This window comes from Sprattus sprattus (genome assembly GCF_963457725.1).
Source record: "Sprattus sprattus genome assembly, chromosome: 12".
In the NCBI taxonomy this organism is placed as follows: Eukaryota; Metazoa; Chordata; class Actinopteri; order Clupeiformes; family Clupeidae; genus Sprattus; species Sprattus sprattus.
Genome location: NC_137910.1, coordinates 15,137,027 through 15,155,196, shown reverse-complemented (window position 1 = coordinate 15,155,196; position 18,170 = coordinate 15,137,027). Strand labels below are relative to the sequence as shown.

At 43.4% G+C, this 18,170-nt stretch overlaps 1 protein-coding gene across 1 annotated transcript in view; it reads right to left on the bottom strand.

The window, feature by feature from the left end:
• Positions 1 to 15,083, bottom strand: part of cul9 (cullin 9) — a 43,033-nt gene extending 27,950 nt beyond the window's left edge. Inside the window, 3 exon segments of the mRNA XM_080849104.1 lie at positions 1,962 to 2,116; positions 11,262 to 11,930; positions 14,949 to 15,083. Coding sequence (XP_080705230.1) covers positions 1,962 to 2,116; positions 11,262 to 11,925 — 819 coding nt within the window. The 5' untranslated portion in view covers positions 11,926 to 11,930; positions 14,949 to 15,083.
• Between the last annotated feature and the right edge of the window lie 3,087 nt (positions 15,084 to 18,170).

Genomic DNA, 18,170 nt, shown 5'->3' with positions numbered 1-18,170 from the left:
TCTAATATAGTAATTATTAGTAGCACTGCTCGCCTGGAGGCCCATGTGAAGTGTGACCTGTGTTGGGTACCTGTGGCAGGTGGATGTTATTAGATCTGTCCCAATTAGTACGGTAATTAAATCATTAACAGTAATTGTAAGTGGCCCTGGGAGAGGTGTGCTGGGTGACAGGTAGGGCTGGGCGATATGGAAAAAAACATATATCACGATATGGATTATTTTATATCACGATAGCGATATATATCACGATATGCCCTCTTGCTTTACTGGATAGGGGTGTACTTAAAAGTGTGATCCATCACGACCTGTACCACAATTACGCAGATTGTACTGAACGTTTCCATTGAATCTTTAAATAGTAAGATTAAAACAAAGTGCATGACATTTAGTCCAGTGCTTGTGACTTTTAGTGGTTCTTTAATGTTGGCCTACTTTCAGAAGATAAATCAAGTTTAATTTAATTAAAAAACTTTCTTTTCAATGTTTGTTCATATGCTATAGCAATAATGATGAGAAAATTTTTTCTTATATGGCCACGTATAAAAATAAGAAAATTAAGAAGTTGGCCATTACACATACGCCCCATTGACCGCTTCAGCCCGTTGGTGCAACAGTGAAGATGGTCCTGTAAACAAACGCAAGTAAACGATGGAGCTGCGTTTTATCTGGATAAAAAGCATATTAGCGTTTACATTTCCCAACCAATTTCATTTTTATCTTCAAAGGTTTATGATCTACGTGGAGTACCAAAAAAAACCTCCATGTTACTTAGAAGATAGTTAAGCTATAAACGCCAAAGACATATACACAGCTATGTCTATGATAATCGCTGCTAGATGCTCACTGTTCTTGTGCTCCCACAGCTCCTTCACTTTTGAAATACTGAAAAGAAATCTAAACTAACGAAATAGTGCATCTTAAACTACAACTATTTGACCATCATTGAGAAAAATGGAACAGAATCTGCTAATAAATGGCTACACTTGTATTATACTCGTATTATACGGCTCTCCAAAATGTTCAAAAAAGTTCCGTTGATTTGAATGGGCCACCCCAGCATTTGCACGTCTGTAATGTCTTGATTTTCACTGCTGCAATAAAGTAATGACGCTGTCATTAGCAATGGGTGTCGATGCCCTATTGTATAACAGCGGCTGTGGTAACAGTTACACCTTCCTGCAGCGCGTCCATTATTCATTTTTTTTTAAACCAGAATTCAATTTCGTGGGCTCTCACCGTCAATCATGTCGCAAGCGTATGATGCAAAGCAGCGTAATGTAAAGCGGTGTCGTGTCGCAAAACCACGTTCTCTAAAATGTATCTTAATATTCTTTTTTTACAGTTGTATAAACTTAGAGTTTGCATAATAAGAAAAGCAAAATGTTATATTAGGATGTGAAATTATATTAAAATGTATATTAGCTGTAATAGTGAAAAAATAAGTTTATCACGATAGAAACGATAGAGGAGAAAGGTCACGATAGACACGTTTCTATCGTCCTCACGATATATATCGTCATATCGCCCAGCCCTAGTGACAGGGTGACAGCAGGTGTCTGCCATATGACAAGGTAAATACAGTTAGTATAAATAACCCCAAAATCACCCGTTAATTCCCATATATTCCTGTTAATTCCCATATATTCCCATTAATTCCCATGGAAAGTTTACAACTTTGAATGTTCCCGGAATTTTGCAACCCTAGTTGAGCGTGATGTCTGTTAGGCACATGCGATAGGTGTGTTAGTCACCTGCGGTAGGTGTGTTGGGCATGAGGTGTGCTGTGTGGTAGGTGACGAGTGTGAGGTGTGTTGGGTCTGAGGTGTGTTATGTATGAGGTGTGTTGGGCATGAGGTGTGCTGTGTGGTAGGTGACGAGTGTGAGGTGTGTTGGGTCTGAGGTGTGTTGGGTCTGAGGTGTGTTGGGTATGAGGTGTGCTGAGCGTCAGGTGTGTAAAGTACCTGTGGCAGGTGGATACCCTCGAAGGAGATGCCGTGCTCTTCGGAGGAGGTGGTCTCGGCGAACAGCTCCAGCAGCGTGAAGCGATTGTCAAAGTCCATGTGCTGCTCAATGCCATCCTGTTGGCTCAGAGACAACAGCACGTACGCCCGACTACCTGCAGGGACACACGCACACAGGAGATGATCAGCACTACACTGGTGTTCACTCACTCTCTCACTCACTCACGCACAAGCACACGCACGGCAACACGCACAAGGATGGTGAGCACTGAGCTGCTATGCGTAGACTAGATGACTGTACATAGTGCATTATCCAGCTATGCAGACTAGCAGACTAGATTACTTGTAGACTGTGAGAAGCGGTGGAGCACAGTGGAGCAATGCTGACCCCCGCAACTGTTGAAATCCACACAGCAGGTCAGGGAGCCAGGGATTAAAATTAACTTTTTTCACCACCGTCCCGGAACCGTCCCGAAAATCATTTTCAACTGTCCCGAAACGTCCCGGAACCGTCCCGAATTTTATGAAAATAAATAAATAAATAAATTCGGTGCAAATTAATTCAAACAATGAATTCCATTCCAAAACTGCTGCTGGCAATAGATTTAAAATCCAAAACTGTTTATTAAAACTCTCTCAATTGGTTTGGGTCATTTCTTAAAACTGAGATGACATTCCTATTCCTGCATCCCATTTAATACAAGAATATGTCTTTTTCCACTCAGGAAGGAACTTTCTTTTTAATTTAATTTAATTTTAATATTTTCTTTTCATAAATATGTATTAAATTATTCCCCATAGTCCATTCTCTTGATTTCATAGCTTTAAGCGTTGTTTATTTATGTTAGAACTTTCATCCAATCATATTTCAGCTATCATGTGTTACCAGGCTAATAGAAATCTTCCCTGAGGCCTTCAGAATTGAACGTGACACGTAAACCTTTGATTGGATTCTGAGGCAGACCGGTGCAGTGCTTCAGTGCTCAGTTTAGTTGGCTAATGTGAAAACGACGTACATCGGTTGCAATGCTTATTATGCTAGTTGTTTCAATTGGTAAGACTAAATATAATTACATTAACCAACTCAAATAAACTAGTTTACACCAACTTGATAATTCCAGTTTTTGATACAATTACAACGCCATTTTCAAGACGGAACTTTCAAGAAAAACTGGATATCGTGAGGATAGGAAGTTTAATGAAACTGCTTTGCAGGTGGGACAATGCGATGTTTAGTGGACAAACTTGTTAAAGCTCACATAGGCTACTTTCGGTGGACTGAATAAAACTTTGTAGACTAATCCCTGAAAATCGCCTTTTATTTTTAAGTTGTGACTGTAATATCCAAGCGATCATATAACTGAGAGTTAATACTCTTAATGTATTGTTAATACGGGTGTATTGATTTGAAATGCTCCGGAAATATTAATTAAAGTCTGTTGTACTCGACTATGTTAAGGTGATGCAATGCTCACTTATACTGCCTTTCTGTATAAATATATAGTTCGAGAGCCATGGTGTCATAGTGATGGTATTAAGAGGTGGATTCACTCAGTTTAACATCGTGTAGGACATCGCTGAAGGCCTGGTCGTGAAATGCACGGACCGCCACTGTTGTCACTAATAGAACACAAACGTGAGGCGCGAGTCCATTTCAAGTCAAGTCAGATTTATTGTCAGTGTCTAATGTCTTCATTCAAGGACATTGAAATTGCGTTTCTTTTCCGTTTAAATGAGTTGCAAGTGCAATAATAAACGGGCTGAAATTCTTGTCGCCCCGACGTCGTCCCAAATTAAATTGTTGATCGTCCCAATGACAATTTAATACGGCCCCGGGACGACGGGACGACGTTAATTTTAATCCCTGCAGGGAGCAGTCATCTTTCCCAACTCTTGGCTGTACAACGATAACAGTTAAAGCAGTTAGTGTGTCTGATCAGTCCACATGCTAATGTGCCAACAGCCATTAGTCAACAGGCCACTCCATGCCACAATCTAGCCCTGCAGATAACACACAGACCGGCAGATAACACACAGACCGGCAGATAACACTCAGACCTGCCTGCGAGGTGTAACAGTCATTGGCCAACAGGCCACTCCATACCACATCCCAGCCCTGCAGATAACACACAGAGCCATGTATGAGGTCTAACAGAGCACAAGAGTGGCAACATAGAGGTATGCCGATGTCAGGTGGGAACAGGGGACATCTCTGAGGGGAGACCAGAATAAAGAGAGCATGCTTGGATGTACATGAAGGATCAAAGCAAGGCATCCTGGGATTTATTTAAGACAGGAGAAGAGGGAACTCTGGGACATATCTGGGGCGAGATGGACGGAGCAGATCTAAGGAAGTGCATGGAGATCTGTAACGGCACCAAAGAATAGGGCATGCTGGGACACTTCCGAGAAATTTTGGTCAGAGAGCCAGCGCCAGGGAGAGGAGTAGGAAAGGGATGAACAGAATGAGTCATGACGGGATGGCTGTTTGCCCATTGGCACCATGCCAAGGCTGGAGGGGCACATGCCAAAGGAGGCGCCTCGTGTTCACTGGAGTATTTTCAGCCTGCTGGACCTCCTCTGACAGCCTTTAAGACTACTAGATCACTCACTCACACACACATATATAGTCCTCTCTTATACCTCCCTTCGCACCTCCTGTGCACATATGACTCCTTATATGTAAAAACAAGAGGCACACACACACACACACACACACACACACACACACACACACACACACACACACACACACACACACACACACACACACACACACACACACACACACACACTGGCAGTTAAGTGGTCAGCAGACTGCGGCTCGGCAGGAATCATGTGACAGGAAGTGCATCAGGTCATGCCGGAGCTATGTGGGCCCTGTGACTCAGTGAAAACCAAACAGCAGGTGATGGTGAAATAATCCCATATCAACGGTCGCCCGCTATCACCACGTTCATCTCAATTTAACCGCGTTCCCTTGACTCACTCTTCACAGGGCTATAGCTGCCACTGCATCGGACAGCAACACAGAGCTGCCTGGGATGGTCCTGCATAGAGAGTTTGAAGGCATATCCCTTTCTCCAAAGTCAAACCTTTTCTCAGGAGACACTAGGAGAACCTTTTACTCCAATACAACTGACATTAGGGAGGGGCTACAGTGCATTAAGGGAGGGGCTAGAGGGCATTAAGGAGGGGCTATAGTACATTAAGGGAGGGACTACATGACACTAAAGGAGGGACTACAGAACATTAAGGGAGGGGATATAGTACATTAAGGGAGGGGCCACAGTACATTACGGGAGGGGCTACAGGTCACAAAAGGAGGAGCTACAATACACTAAGGGGGGGCTATAGTGTATTAAAGGAGGGTCTATATTGTATAAGGGGATGGGCTACATGGCACACAGGGAGGGGATACAGTACCTTAAGGGAGGGGCTACAGTACACTAAGGGGGGGGGGGGGCTATAGTGCATTAGGGGAGGGGCTATATTGTATTAGGGAAGGGAGGGGCTACAGGGCACTAAAGGAGACCCCCATTTTCTGGAGGACTGGGGTACGGTCACTTGCTGCGCAGCTTTCACATCAATGAAATAAAACAAACTACCAGCCCAAGCAGACCACGGTCCGCACACAAAACTAGTGTGAAAGCAGAGGGCAAGTGATATGGAAGTGATTCCATTTATCAGACTGGCTTTTGGAAAAACTCTCAAACACACACCCTGTTCTCTCCCCTACCAGTCATCAAGGTTGCTTAGAGACCACTACAGCAAACAAACAGTCCAATCAGCAGAGGGCCAACAGCAACGGAAACTCCAACTCAGCTCTGTGGAGTGAATCATAGACTAATAACCAGTTTGAACTCAAGTCCAGTCGAAGATCCTCTCTAGAACATGCATCGACCGGGTCAGACAGGTCCCTTCCTCTTTATGCTCGAGTTTAAGAGAATGCCTTGAGTTTCCCCAAATAAAATCCACCATGAGGCTCAGCACACAAACACACACACTGGTGTTGCACAGTATACCGATTAATTAGTATCTGTACTTTAACACTGCCCGTGTTTTAATAAGACCGTATTTTCTGAATTGCATCGGTTTTATTTTAAGAATTTAAGAGTTCTATCGTCTATTATTCCATTACTTTTCCTGAAGTTTCAGGCTTCTGCTGTGGTACCAGTTATTATAAAGATTGACACACTGAGAACAGTTTTGTATTACCAGTTCCTTTAAGTGCCACTCAATATACACGTCCACTTGAGGTTTTGTGACCGGGTAGAAAAAGCCAACCAAACAAAAATGACGCCTGAAGACTAAACCATTGAGGATAACAACGTATCTGTCAATCATGTATGCACGCATGTGGGGGGGGGGGATCGGGGAGTCTGCAGAGAAGTAGTGGTCGACCCTGTCTGCACTCAGCACAGTTCCACCTTGCTCCAAAAGAAACACTCAAAGAGTGGATTTACACCGCATGTCTCAAGTGTTTCTCACATTCTACCCCAGTTTTGGTTCATCTTTTGCAGAAATGCAGTGACTGTGTTCTTCTGTGGTCTTCTGCACCAAAATGAACAGACCAACCTCACATAGTTGGAAAGAACATGCTGCGAGTATGATCGTTTATACTTTCCCTTGAATGATTAATAACTATTGCTCCAGATTTTATAAATGAATCACATAAAACTCCAACAGAGTCCACGAGACTCCAGAATTCTTTCCAACCAGGGAGGAGGGGACTGATGAGTTGCATTACGTGTATGTGTGTGTGTGTGTGTGTGTGTGTGTGTGTGTGAGAGTGTGTGTGAGTGTTGGCCTGCACAGAGTGAAAGCCTGGATGTTAAAGGGGCAGTAAAAGCGAGTAAACTTGCTAACATCCACGCCGCAAAAAACACAGCTGGCACGATCAACGTTAACTAGACATATCACAAAACGGTGTGCCACACAAAGTGAGAGAATGAGGACGGATTATGAAATCAAGGGCCCCTGGGTACGAAAGCCTCCTGGGCCCTCCAACTCCGAAGCACACAGGGCGCACAACAAGAATCAGCTCACAGCTCAACCACCCTTTGCTCATGTGACATAGTTAATACCTGTAGATTGCCTACAGGAGGCACACCAACATCAACACGTGATGCTATAAGCTACATTAAAGAATTTGCACCAAATTTCAAAATGTTTGCTTAAGAGGCTCTTGAGAACTTGGAATGCGCCAGCTCTACGAAATCTCTACCACATTCTTTGGACAAAATTCAGAAAATGTGGTAGGCTATGCGTCCAAAGAATGTGGTAGAGATTTTGTTAAGTTTGAACCTTTATGTCACAAGATACTGGCTATTTCTGCAGTGATGTTATTTCACTAGGGGATACCTGCATCCACAAAAGAATCGTAATGAGCAAGGGTCATGTGCGTCCTAGTAGTCAACCTGCCAAAAAGAATTTTGTTAAAAGAGAAATTTGGTTGTCAAGCTTTTGACAAAATGGTACCACACCTCAGGACTAGCACAAAGCGCCACGCCTACCAACAGACGTTTTTTTTCCTGTAGAAGCCATGTGGGTCTATAATTGCACCAAGTGTCATGTGGATTGGTGAAGTATAAGTATGTGATATCGTTGACCATTATTTCAACATTAGCCCATCTCACATTGAGCGTCAATCTGACAGTGCCAACTTCACCATGGTTTCCGTTTTTTCAGATATCCCCATCGTGTTTGGCCAGCCTCATCCAATACACAGCTCTGTGGCCAGAAGAGGAAAGGCCTTCAGAGCTACACAGCTCAAGTGCTCTTCTCTGTCTGTGTTTCTGTGCTTGTTTCATGCTGTGCGCCCAACATCTCATCACGAGATGGAGAGAGGGAGAGACGTGGAGAGTGAGAGAGAGAGAGAAAAATAAAGCAAGCAGGAAGCTTTTGAAGAGAAGGGCCTTTCAGACTGAAGAGGGAGGTATGAGGAAGCACAGAGTGCGCGGCTGCGCGCTCACACACACAATCACACACACAGTGGGGAAGACAGGGAGGAGAGAAGAGAGGATCAGGAGATTAGTTTGTGTTGTGTTTTCAGCAACGTTAGTGAATACAAGCTGCACATTGGTTACGTGACATGACAAACAGACCATGGCTGGAAACCCAATAATGCAAGATGAAGAGAAACCAGCAGAGACAGGGAGAACAACCGCACTTGAGTTTGGACAAGCAAAACAGACCAAGTGTGCAAGCAGCCTTAGTGTGACTTTAGGGGAGGTGACGGATAAGGCACAATCAGTGCACAAGTTTGTTTTCTTAGGTTCATAATACCTCACCTTGCAAGGTTATGGGAGGGTGTGTGTGTTAGTGTGTGTCAGTTAAGAAATGTGAATTAAATCAGCCATACAGTAGCATCTAAATGTAATTCATTTAACAGAGTCGTCACTAGACAACCCCTGCCCTAACGTGGAGCTCTCCATATCATCACCTGCAGCGTTTGAAAACTGTCATCCAGAGAAGCAACAATAGTGCATCGCCTCCTTCAAATAGCTTACATTTTCTCTCTAATTCTTCTGAAATTCTTCTCTCTCTCACTCTCTCTCACACACACATACACACACACCAGGGGATGACAAAAAGCCCCGGGCACCCAGGACAAGCAGATTCCGAGTATGGGATAGTTATTTAATATTCCTACTTGCCTGGCGGACCGGCAGCCAATTTCTTGAATGATAAAATGTATTAAATTGATACGAATGGAAATTCAGTGTCAGACCATCAGACGTTGCACACGTCACGCTAAAGTAATGTTAGCTCATGCATGCGTTTTGTAATGTGCATGTGGGCTCATTTCAGCAATAAAGGGAACTACAATTGAATTGAGTGCATCCGTTATGAAATATCCACATAGGCGGGATCCATTATGAAATATCCACATAGGCGAGATCCCTTATTAAATATCCACATAGGAAAGACCAATACAAAAAAGTGAAATATGAAATGGTTCTGTGTTATAACAAAGCAGAAGTGACGTGAGTTTTTTTAAGTCAGTGTAATATAAAATATGGAAAGTAAGTTTGCAGTAAGTAAAAGACATTATTTAAACATATAAAAAGGTCAGTTTATTATCTACGTAAAGATCAGATACTGGGCCACCTTATCTCACAACTGGGCAAGCAAAATGGGGCATTCACTTGCCACCCCCGTACACACTAGACCTAGTTTTTGTGCGAGTGTGTAAGTGTTTGAATGTTGAAACCTTCTGTTTGGGTATCTATGTGTGTGTGTTAATGTATGATTTATTCAATGACAGTGGTAGTTCATTCAGTCACACAGCTATAGTGGAGAGCAGCTGACCTCTGAGCACATCTTATCCTCACAGGGCTGGACTAACCACAGACATGCACACCAGCCAGCCAGCCAGCCAGCCAGCCATCATTATCTGTGCCACATCCACACCAGAGCTAAGCCAGACCATGGCCAAAATCAGCTGCCTTCGGGGAATCCCCACACCCCCAACCTGTCTGTGAGGGTGAGGTGGTGCTGAGTGCTTAGCTGTACCAGGTGTGACCCCCACCAACCCCAACCACCCCCCCCCCCCCCCCCTTGGAATGAAGCCCTGCAGCCAAAACTCACTGTAACTCAGGGTGAGTGAGTTTGCCCAGCCCAGACTGTTGACACGGTAACAGCGGAACCACTGCCCTGATAAGACCACAGCAGAAATAACAACATCAGAACTGAATTGAGTCTTCCAGATGGAAAATGTCTGCCAGTAGCTCTTCTCCACAGAGGGCTGTCAAGGTTTCTGTTTTTGTTCAAGCAAAACGCAACCACACCTGATAAACCAAATCAATCAATGGTTCGAAGACTGGAAGAGTGGAACGACATGCCATGCTGCTTGGTAGTAATGAAGGCTGCAGTCACATGGGCCTTTCACAGATAAGACTGCTTACAGCGGGTCTATACGGCTGCCTGCACGGTCAGCTGAATTAGATATCACACCGAGCTCTCAGACCCACTCTCCCCATAGGCTCCTACCCAGCGCACAGAGAACACAGACATCACTGAGGAGACAAGTGTACACATAGCAGAGGGGGATGGGAAGATGGCCTGCCAAGAGTTGTCTGGGGTGGTGGAAGATATTTCGCCAATCACTGGACTCAATTGTATCAGATGCTAAGATGCCTTTTGTTTGCGCTCTCATAGATATTCCTGGAGGAGCAGCTCCATGACCTCGAGAACCTCAATCAAACATGAATGAATGAACACACACTGCAATCAGAATTGATTGGAAATTGTGTAAATTGATTTTTGTCCACGATGTTTAGGTGCACATTGTTAGTTTTGCACAACGCTCCACTACTTATGTGGAGATTCTTCACATTGACTGACTGCCAAAATGGGCCTGAGCTTCCGGTAGGTGCAAGGCACAAGACAAGCCTTAGATCAATAACAGCCTGTGGAGCAATTAATCAACTCTTGATGTTTACTAGAGATTTCTGATAACTCATATTTCACACATACATCAGCAACATTGTGTCCTCTGTTCTTCTCTTGCAAAAAAAAGATTAATTCCAGAGACATTAAAAATATAAACTGTTGCTGGCGTGTATGACAAGAATCACCTCACTATGGGCCAGTGGCCAGTTCATTCTTATTAGATTTGATGCATATCATTATTGCTTGGTATTTTTATCTAAGATTTCAGTTCTTCAAAGGAAATATAAAAATATGAATATGACAGTGCCGTTTCTTTTGATCCACCCCAGAGTGTCTGCTGATGACTGACTGTAAATATAAAGTAAACATGACAAACCTGCTACACAGCCCTACATCCGCCCAAGAGACACACCACCACACCATCATCATCATAACTTCACTTCTCTTCATCATCTCATGGAGAAAGGCACGTGTGTGCAACAGCCGTAAGTCTCAGAATTTGGTAAAACACATCATGTCTGAAACCCATGATGGCAATTCAACAACTAAAACATCTAACTTAAGCATTGGTTAATTGATTAACATTACTGGTGCTTGCAAGACTGGCTTCTCAGTATTTAATCTACTGAGTATCTGTACCTCCACAGCTCTACTGCCCTCTTTAATGTCTGGGGTGGGCAGTGAGAGTGAAGGTGTCAGTGTGTGTCTGGGGTGGCCTGTGAGAGTGATGGTGTCGGTGTGTGTCTGGGGTGGGCTGTAAGAGTGAAGGTGTCAAGTGTGCGTCTGGGGTGGCCTGTAAGAGTGAAGGTGTCAAGTGTGTGTCTGGGGTGGCCTGTGAGAGAGAAGGGGTCAGTGCGTGTCTAGATGTCTTTCTATCCCATGATGCTTGTGGCGGGGGCGTACCTGCGTCGTGCGAGGCTAGGGCGCGGAGCATCTTGCCGGCGCTACGTCGGGTCTGACGCTCCTTGTTGCAGAGCAGCTCCATGAGCAGGTCGAGCGCGCCGGTCTCCTTAAAGACCCCGACCAGCGAGCCGATGCTGGCGTAGGCACTGAGAACGTGAATGGTGTGGGTCAGGCTGATGGCGAACTCGCTTGTCTTGGCCATCTGCTTTCGCGCGCGACGCACCAGGTTCACCACGTCTGTCTTCATGTCGGAAAGCTCCACTTCGTCGAAGGTGACGTCGGGCGGGCGGAAGGAGCCCCCTCCGCCCCCACTGCTGCTGGGACTCTCCTCCTCCTCCTGCGCAGGGGCTTTGCGTTTGCCCAGCAGCGTTGGGCAGTTGGCGTACACATCCTCTGTGGACATCCACATCAGGATGCTCTCTGCCTTGCTCTCCCCCGACGTGGAGCCTCCAGATCCGCCTGCCCCGGACCCGCTGCTGACGCTGCCAGCCGGCTCGGCCCCGCCCGTGCCAGTCCCGTCCTCCACGGCCAGCAGAGTCCAGCGAATCAGGTACTCCGTCTGGCCATCGTGGGTCCGCCGCTGTCGGATCAGCTCCTCAGGGTAGGCCTGCTGCCTCGGACCCAGCTGAACCAACAGGTTCCCATTGCGGCGCTCGCCCACCATGGTAGCTGCTCAGATGGAGACAGGGACAAGGTACACATGAGCATGCAGCACACAGTAGGCTTCAGGTTTAATAAGACAGAGTCAACCATCTCCATCTATTGTGTGCAATAAGCTGCTTTTGAGGTAGGTCTTTATGAGCTGCTAGTTATGACATCATCTCCAAATGGTAAATGATTTTGATGGTATGTTCATGTGGAGGACAGATAAAGACACCTGTCATTCCCACTAGTCATCCAGGAAGTGAACTATGCAGTTCTGTGTTCCGGGACGAAACATGCCGCAAAAATGTAAGAAAAGCTTTGACTGGACAACATTGCCGAATAAATTGCCAACTGGTCTGTTGTTTGCAAGGTTTTTTTGAATGCCTTTTAGCTAGTGAACTCGCTAGTTTTAGATTTAAAAAGTTAAGTGTGAAGAATGTCAATTATAGGCTACTTAGAATATTTGCTCTAAAATCCTCAAGGTCAATGTCACTGATTCTACTCTAACAGTCTTCTAAACAGTCCTCTTTGCTAGTACTAAAACGAGAAATGGGACCAGCACCCTAAAATGTATTCCCAATAGCAACAACCTGTGGTGGTGGGCCTATATAGGTAGAGAAAAGCCTTTCAATCTTTAAACAACATGGAATAAAAAGCAGAAGATACGATTAGAGTGAGGGCTATCTGTGGGTTAGAGTGATGTAGACGAACATCACGTTTCTAGCATTCCAGTTGACAAATGGAAATATTACAAACGGACCAATTGTAAAATTGCTGCGAATGGCCGTTTCATACATGCACAACATATTTATACAGCTGCAAAACTTTATTACACGTGTGAACATCATTTCACAAGCTCAAAATCTTTCTGTCACTAAATGTATCCCGCACTATGGAACACTGTGAGTCTATCTACCCGCTTGTAATGCGGCTCCACTCCCAGTTTACTACTGAAGCAGAACTTTTTAAGAAAGGATCAGCAGTGGGTACATTTTGGGAGTTGACCTCCAAAATGGTATAATGTTATAATAATGTTACTAGGCCTGTAGCTTACAATTTCAAACTTGGAAGTCACAACGGAGCATCTTAAAGTGTTAAAAATGCAGGCGGTATGTAACAGAGGTTAATCTTTCTCAACAATGAAAGCTTTTTGGACAAACCAAGATAAAAAAAACTGGGCTCTTTGAAATAATGTTAACAGTGGTTTTTAAAACTTCAAAATGACATAGCATCAGCACGGTCTCTCAGATCGATAACTAAGATTGAGAGGGAACTTGTGTATTGTCCACAGATATAATAGATAGGTAACGCTGAAGCATGCCTTGGCTAAACATGGACAACAAGTAACCCTTTTATACCAGATCACTACATAGGATTGGGACGGGCGTGTCAGAATCCGAGCGGTGTAGATACATCAAAAACACTAGGAGCAGAAGTGCCACCAAAAAATAATAATAAAGAATAAAGAAAGCAAAGATCAAGAAAACTTGATCAATGAGCAAAAGAGTGACTGCATAAGCTTCGCAGTGCTGTGTGACTGAGTGACTAAGGAGGAAGGAGGTGAAGCAGTAAGGGAGGTTATGAGAGAGAGAGGATGAGAAAGTGAGTGAATGTAAATGTGCAGAAGAACATAGGAGTGAAAATGTAAGGTGATGGAGTAACATAATGTGTGTGAGAGAGAGACAGAGGAAAGATGAGGCAGAAGCAGAGTAGAGAAAGAGAAACCGAGATGGAGAGGCCACATGATTCATGGTGAGCAATGAAGAAACAGAAAGCGCAAAATGGGGCGGAACATTTTAACTTACATTACTATGGACAGAATGACAACATTCAAGCAAAACACTACTGCGGAGCAGAGCAGTAGCATGATAAAGAAAAGCCTCTACATCAAGTGTAAATACATTCAGGAGTTTAACTCCAAACCAATCTGATGTATTTTCGAAATCAATACTATTGACCAGCGAAGACCATGAATCACTTGTATTTGGCTTTCATTTTGACCGACACAAACTAGTTTAGGTCCACATCTAACAGCCACTGATAACTCAAACGATAGATACCTAATTGACTGTATAGGTAGTGGACCCGATGACGTTAGTCACATGTTAATTAATGCAACGAAACATGTCACTGCTGTCTGGTTTCATTTGTGGCATGCTGAATATTAGTCACAGGTTTTTCAAAACATTTTGGTATGTTGACAGAGGACCTAACGAGTTATCTTCGCTGTCACTTGGTTGGGTCTCCAGCTAACTGCTCCACCAGATCAAGCGAGCCAAGTAAGATCATTAGCTAGCTATCTAACTAGCAAGCTAGCTGGCTGGCTACCTTACGTCTCACCTTATCACTCTGGTGATAACATCAGTCTTTAGAAGCGAAATGGCCAATAAATATAGTTATATCTAAAATAAAAATAAGGCAGCATGTTGGTTTGCATATACAGCGTCACATTTGAAAGTATGTTTCCAGTATGACATGTACCCTGACTAACTGTTGGTTGCATCAGACAAACCAAACTTCCTTAAAATTTGGCTTGTGTTAGCCTTTAGCAAACACTAGCTAGGATACTAGCGATTGCTAGCTAACGAACACAGCACTGGGAGTAAATGCCAGATGGCTTACTTAGCTAAAGCCTACTAGCTACAGTGCATATAAGCCATACAGTAGTGGGCTTTCAATTTAGGTAGATAGTTAGCTAGTACGCTAGTAAATTGCGCTGCGCTGTCACTGCGACTCAGGGCATTTCGGGTCAAACTTAGCTATTTACAGACACACAAGCAAGCAAACTCACGTAAAAGTTGATCGGTTGCCAACCAAAACTAACTCGGACCGATGTTCAATGTTTGACAATTGTCAAAACGTAACGTTAGACAGCTAACGTTAACGTTGCAAAGCTAGCTAGCTGGTTACATAGCTAATGTTGAGTAGCAGTGGGTTACTTGAAAGTGATAAGTTATCCCAGCTAGCACGCTAAACGACGAACGAGTTGTTCGGAAAAGGTGCGGCCTAAAATCCCCTAAACATGTGGGAGAAATAACTTACCTCCAGCTTTACAGGGTTTCCCCTTCTTCGCCGTTTCTCTCCTCGACTGAGTGAGTTTCCTTCTGCGTGGTACAGTATCGTTTCCCAGCCTGAAAATGTTTTGTTAGCCGTCTTTCGGTAAGTAGAGCCCTCCCTGTGACAGGTAGGAATTCCGTTCTTCTTCTTCGGACAGACTTTCTCCTGGGTTGACTAGCGTAACACATGTTGTAATGTTACATAGTGCCCTCTATCGCTAAGGATCCGTTGACTTGCTCGAGTGAAGTGGTTTACATCTCATATAATTAGCTTTATAACGTTTTGTAGTGGTCAATCAACATTATGAATCTGTTAACAGCAGTGTAATTAGGCAAACATCCCCTATACATTAATTTCCAAGGTTTCATTGAGATATCCCTACCAATTTTTTGTTCTTACTTTCTACTTAATGTCTCATATTTACACTACTAAACAAATATACATCTATGGTCTGGTGCTCTGTCAAAAGTGTTCCACCCAGCTCTAAGACTGCTTGGCCGCAGGCAATGATTGTCACCTACGTGATGAAAATGGAAAGCTTACACTTAGCTACAGATAGGCCTCAAGATAGGCTGGGTGTGCATTGATGAACACCTCGCGCAGTAAAATTGATCTCAGAAGTTATGTTTTGACATCAAACAAATATTAAAAAAACCCAAACCCATATTCAATCAAATATGAGTACAAAACTTCATCTAAATCAGGTAGGCCTACTATCAACATCCTCAAGTAGACATATTAACTGATGTTACTGCAATGAACAAGACGGGTCTAAATGGCGTTTGGTGATGGCATGTGCACACATGGACAAGCCAGCTGAGTGGACAAGTATGTCCGTCATGTTTTTAGTAGTCATTTGTTCTTATAAATAACTGCATTTATTAAGGGTTTATTCCTGTCTATTCCATGGGATCCATGTTGTGTGGGGAGTGCTTTAAATAACTGGATGTAATCAGTCCTCAGGATTGGGGAGTAACTAGTTACATGTAATGAAGTTACATTAAAATGAAATGTAGTTGTAGTCTGTTACAGTTATGAAATAAAATTACAAAAATATGGATTTATATTACAGTTACTCATCAAAATGTTGGTGATTACAAAAGGGCTACATCTGAATATGTTTTTTTCAGTAAAAAGCTTTCAAGCTTATATGTAGAAAATGAATTCCTTATTTTGCTCTGAATCTATGTGACATCTAAACAGACTCCATTTGTTTGGCAATATATGCTAAGATTTTGAGCTTTGTTTTTGAATGATTCTCTGGTTTGGATTCACATTGCCTTTCGTCTGCTAATCAAAAAGTAGTAAGTTACATTACTTTGATGAAATGGTTAAAAAAGTCATATTACTTATTACATTTTAACAGGGTAACTAGTAATCTGTAACCAATACAATTTCAAAAGTAACCTCAGATAGACAGATGGATACTTTATTAATCACGAGGGAAATTTAGGAACTGGCATGTTCTTTGCTGTTTCTTAAATAAGCAGGTGCAAAGACATAGAAAGTCAAAGACTGAGGCACTTGGAATCTTTAAGCCTTATTACAAAATATCTACTTTCAAAGGAGAACACTCTGAGTTCAATAACATATCATATCGATATGTTAGTTACGACACCAAGATAGTGGAGATATGCAACATTTGCACTGTGAATAAACATAATCATCTCATTGAGTATTTGGCAAGTCTCAGAGGGATGTCTGACGGTCAACATCCAGGGCTTGTCATCGTGCTGACTTAACTTATTGACTTCTCTAAAAATACTGGAATGTGTTTGGTCAGGATTTCAGTCTGTATAAGTATCTGTATGAGTTGATGCAGAGAGGGGTGAGCTGCCCTACATGCTAGGCTACAGAATCAGCACAGGCAGGCAGGCATATCCACAACATAACTGAGGCAATGTACTAAAGGATCATTGTTTTAAGTTAAGAGGCATTTAACATGGACATATTTGGCAAAAATGATAAAGAATAACGTTCATAATTAAACAAAAGTCACAAAAACGTCCAGCCATCATTTTTGTCCGAGTATGTAAGGCATTCTCCAGAAGTGTTAGCAAAACATATCAACAAACTCAAGAATATGACAGAAGCTCTCTCACATGCACACACGGGGACAGTATTACACAAGTAGTGCACGATGCGGACTGCACTGTCAAAGAAATCAGCGCACAGCCTTGCTGACTGAAATGAGGCACGTATGAGGCTCTTTGAATTCATGGCTTCACTAGACTGTAAGAAATTAAGGGATGGGGTGACTGATTAGCCAGCATGACAGAATTAAACTATTGAGAATCATTCAACTAGATAAGAAAAGCACAAACACAACGCTGCTGAAATTGTCGTTGCTGCATAGATACTGAAAATATAGGCGATGTAAACGTGTGTCAAATTACTCAAATGGAGTCGGTACGAGTATCCTGACTGCTTGACACACAATAAGTGATAGACTCCCACTCACACGGTAAACAGTAGCCTACCCTGAGGGATCCACACGCGCGTGGGTACGCTCACTCTACTCACACAGAAAACACTCCTGCGCGCGCGCACACACACTAACACGCGTGCACAAACAGTGTGCTATGTGCAGCGTGGTTGGATCCACTACAATAACGGAGAGCTAGACTCAAATGTCCTCCACAGCAGTCGTGAACGAGGGGGAAGTCATTCTGCGGCGCGAGCGGGTTCCTTCCAAAACAGACTTACATGTAAATGGCACTATCCAAAGATTAAAGCGGACACATCAGACTTGAGCGTCATCACATCACAGCTTTGACAGTGGTGCGGATGACAGTGGTGAGAATGTGTTGGATGTGGTGCAGACCTTGAGAACCGCAATCCCACCTATGTTTCTCTCAGGATCTCTTCGCCGCATAACGCTCTTTCACCTTGGAAGGTAAGTGCAGTTGCCTTACCTTACTAGTCAGATCACGAACTTAGAGCAAATGAGTGATGCACCAAGATGACATCAGGGAATTAAGCACCCCGTGAAGCTGCATAACAGATCACTTGATTGTGCATTTCTGATCTGTGTAAAAGATTGTTGCATTGCTCCCTTTTTTTCAGAACCAGCCGTGCAGTTGTTGAACGATTTGCCGTTGTTTGAGAGCACTGCGGAAAGCATAAGGCATACACAATGCAATACGTTTGGCTGTCTCATGTGATAGCCTATTTCAAGATGTTCATATAGCCCAAAGGCGAACATTT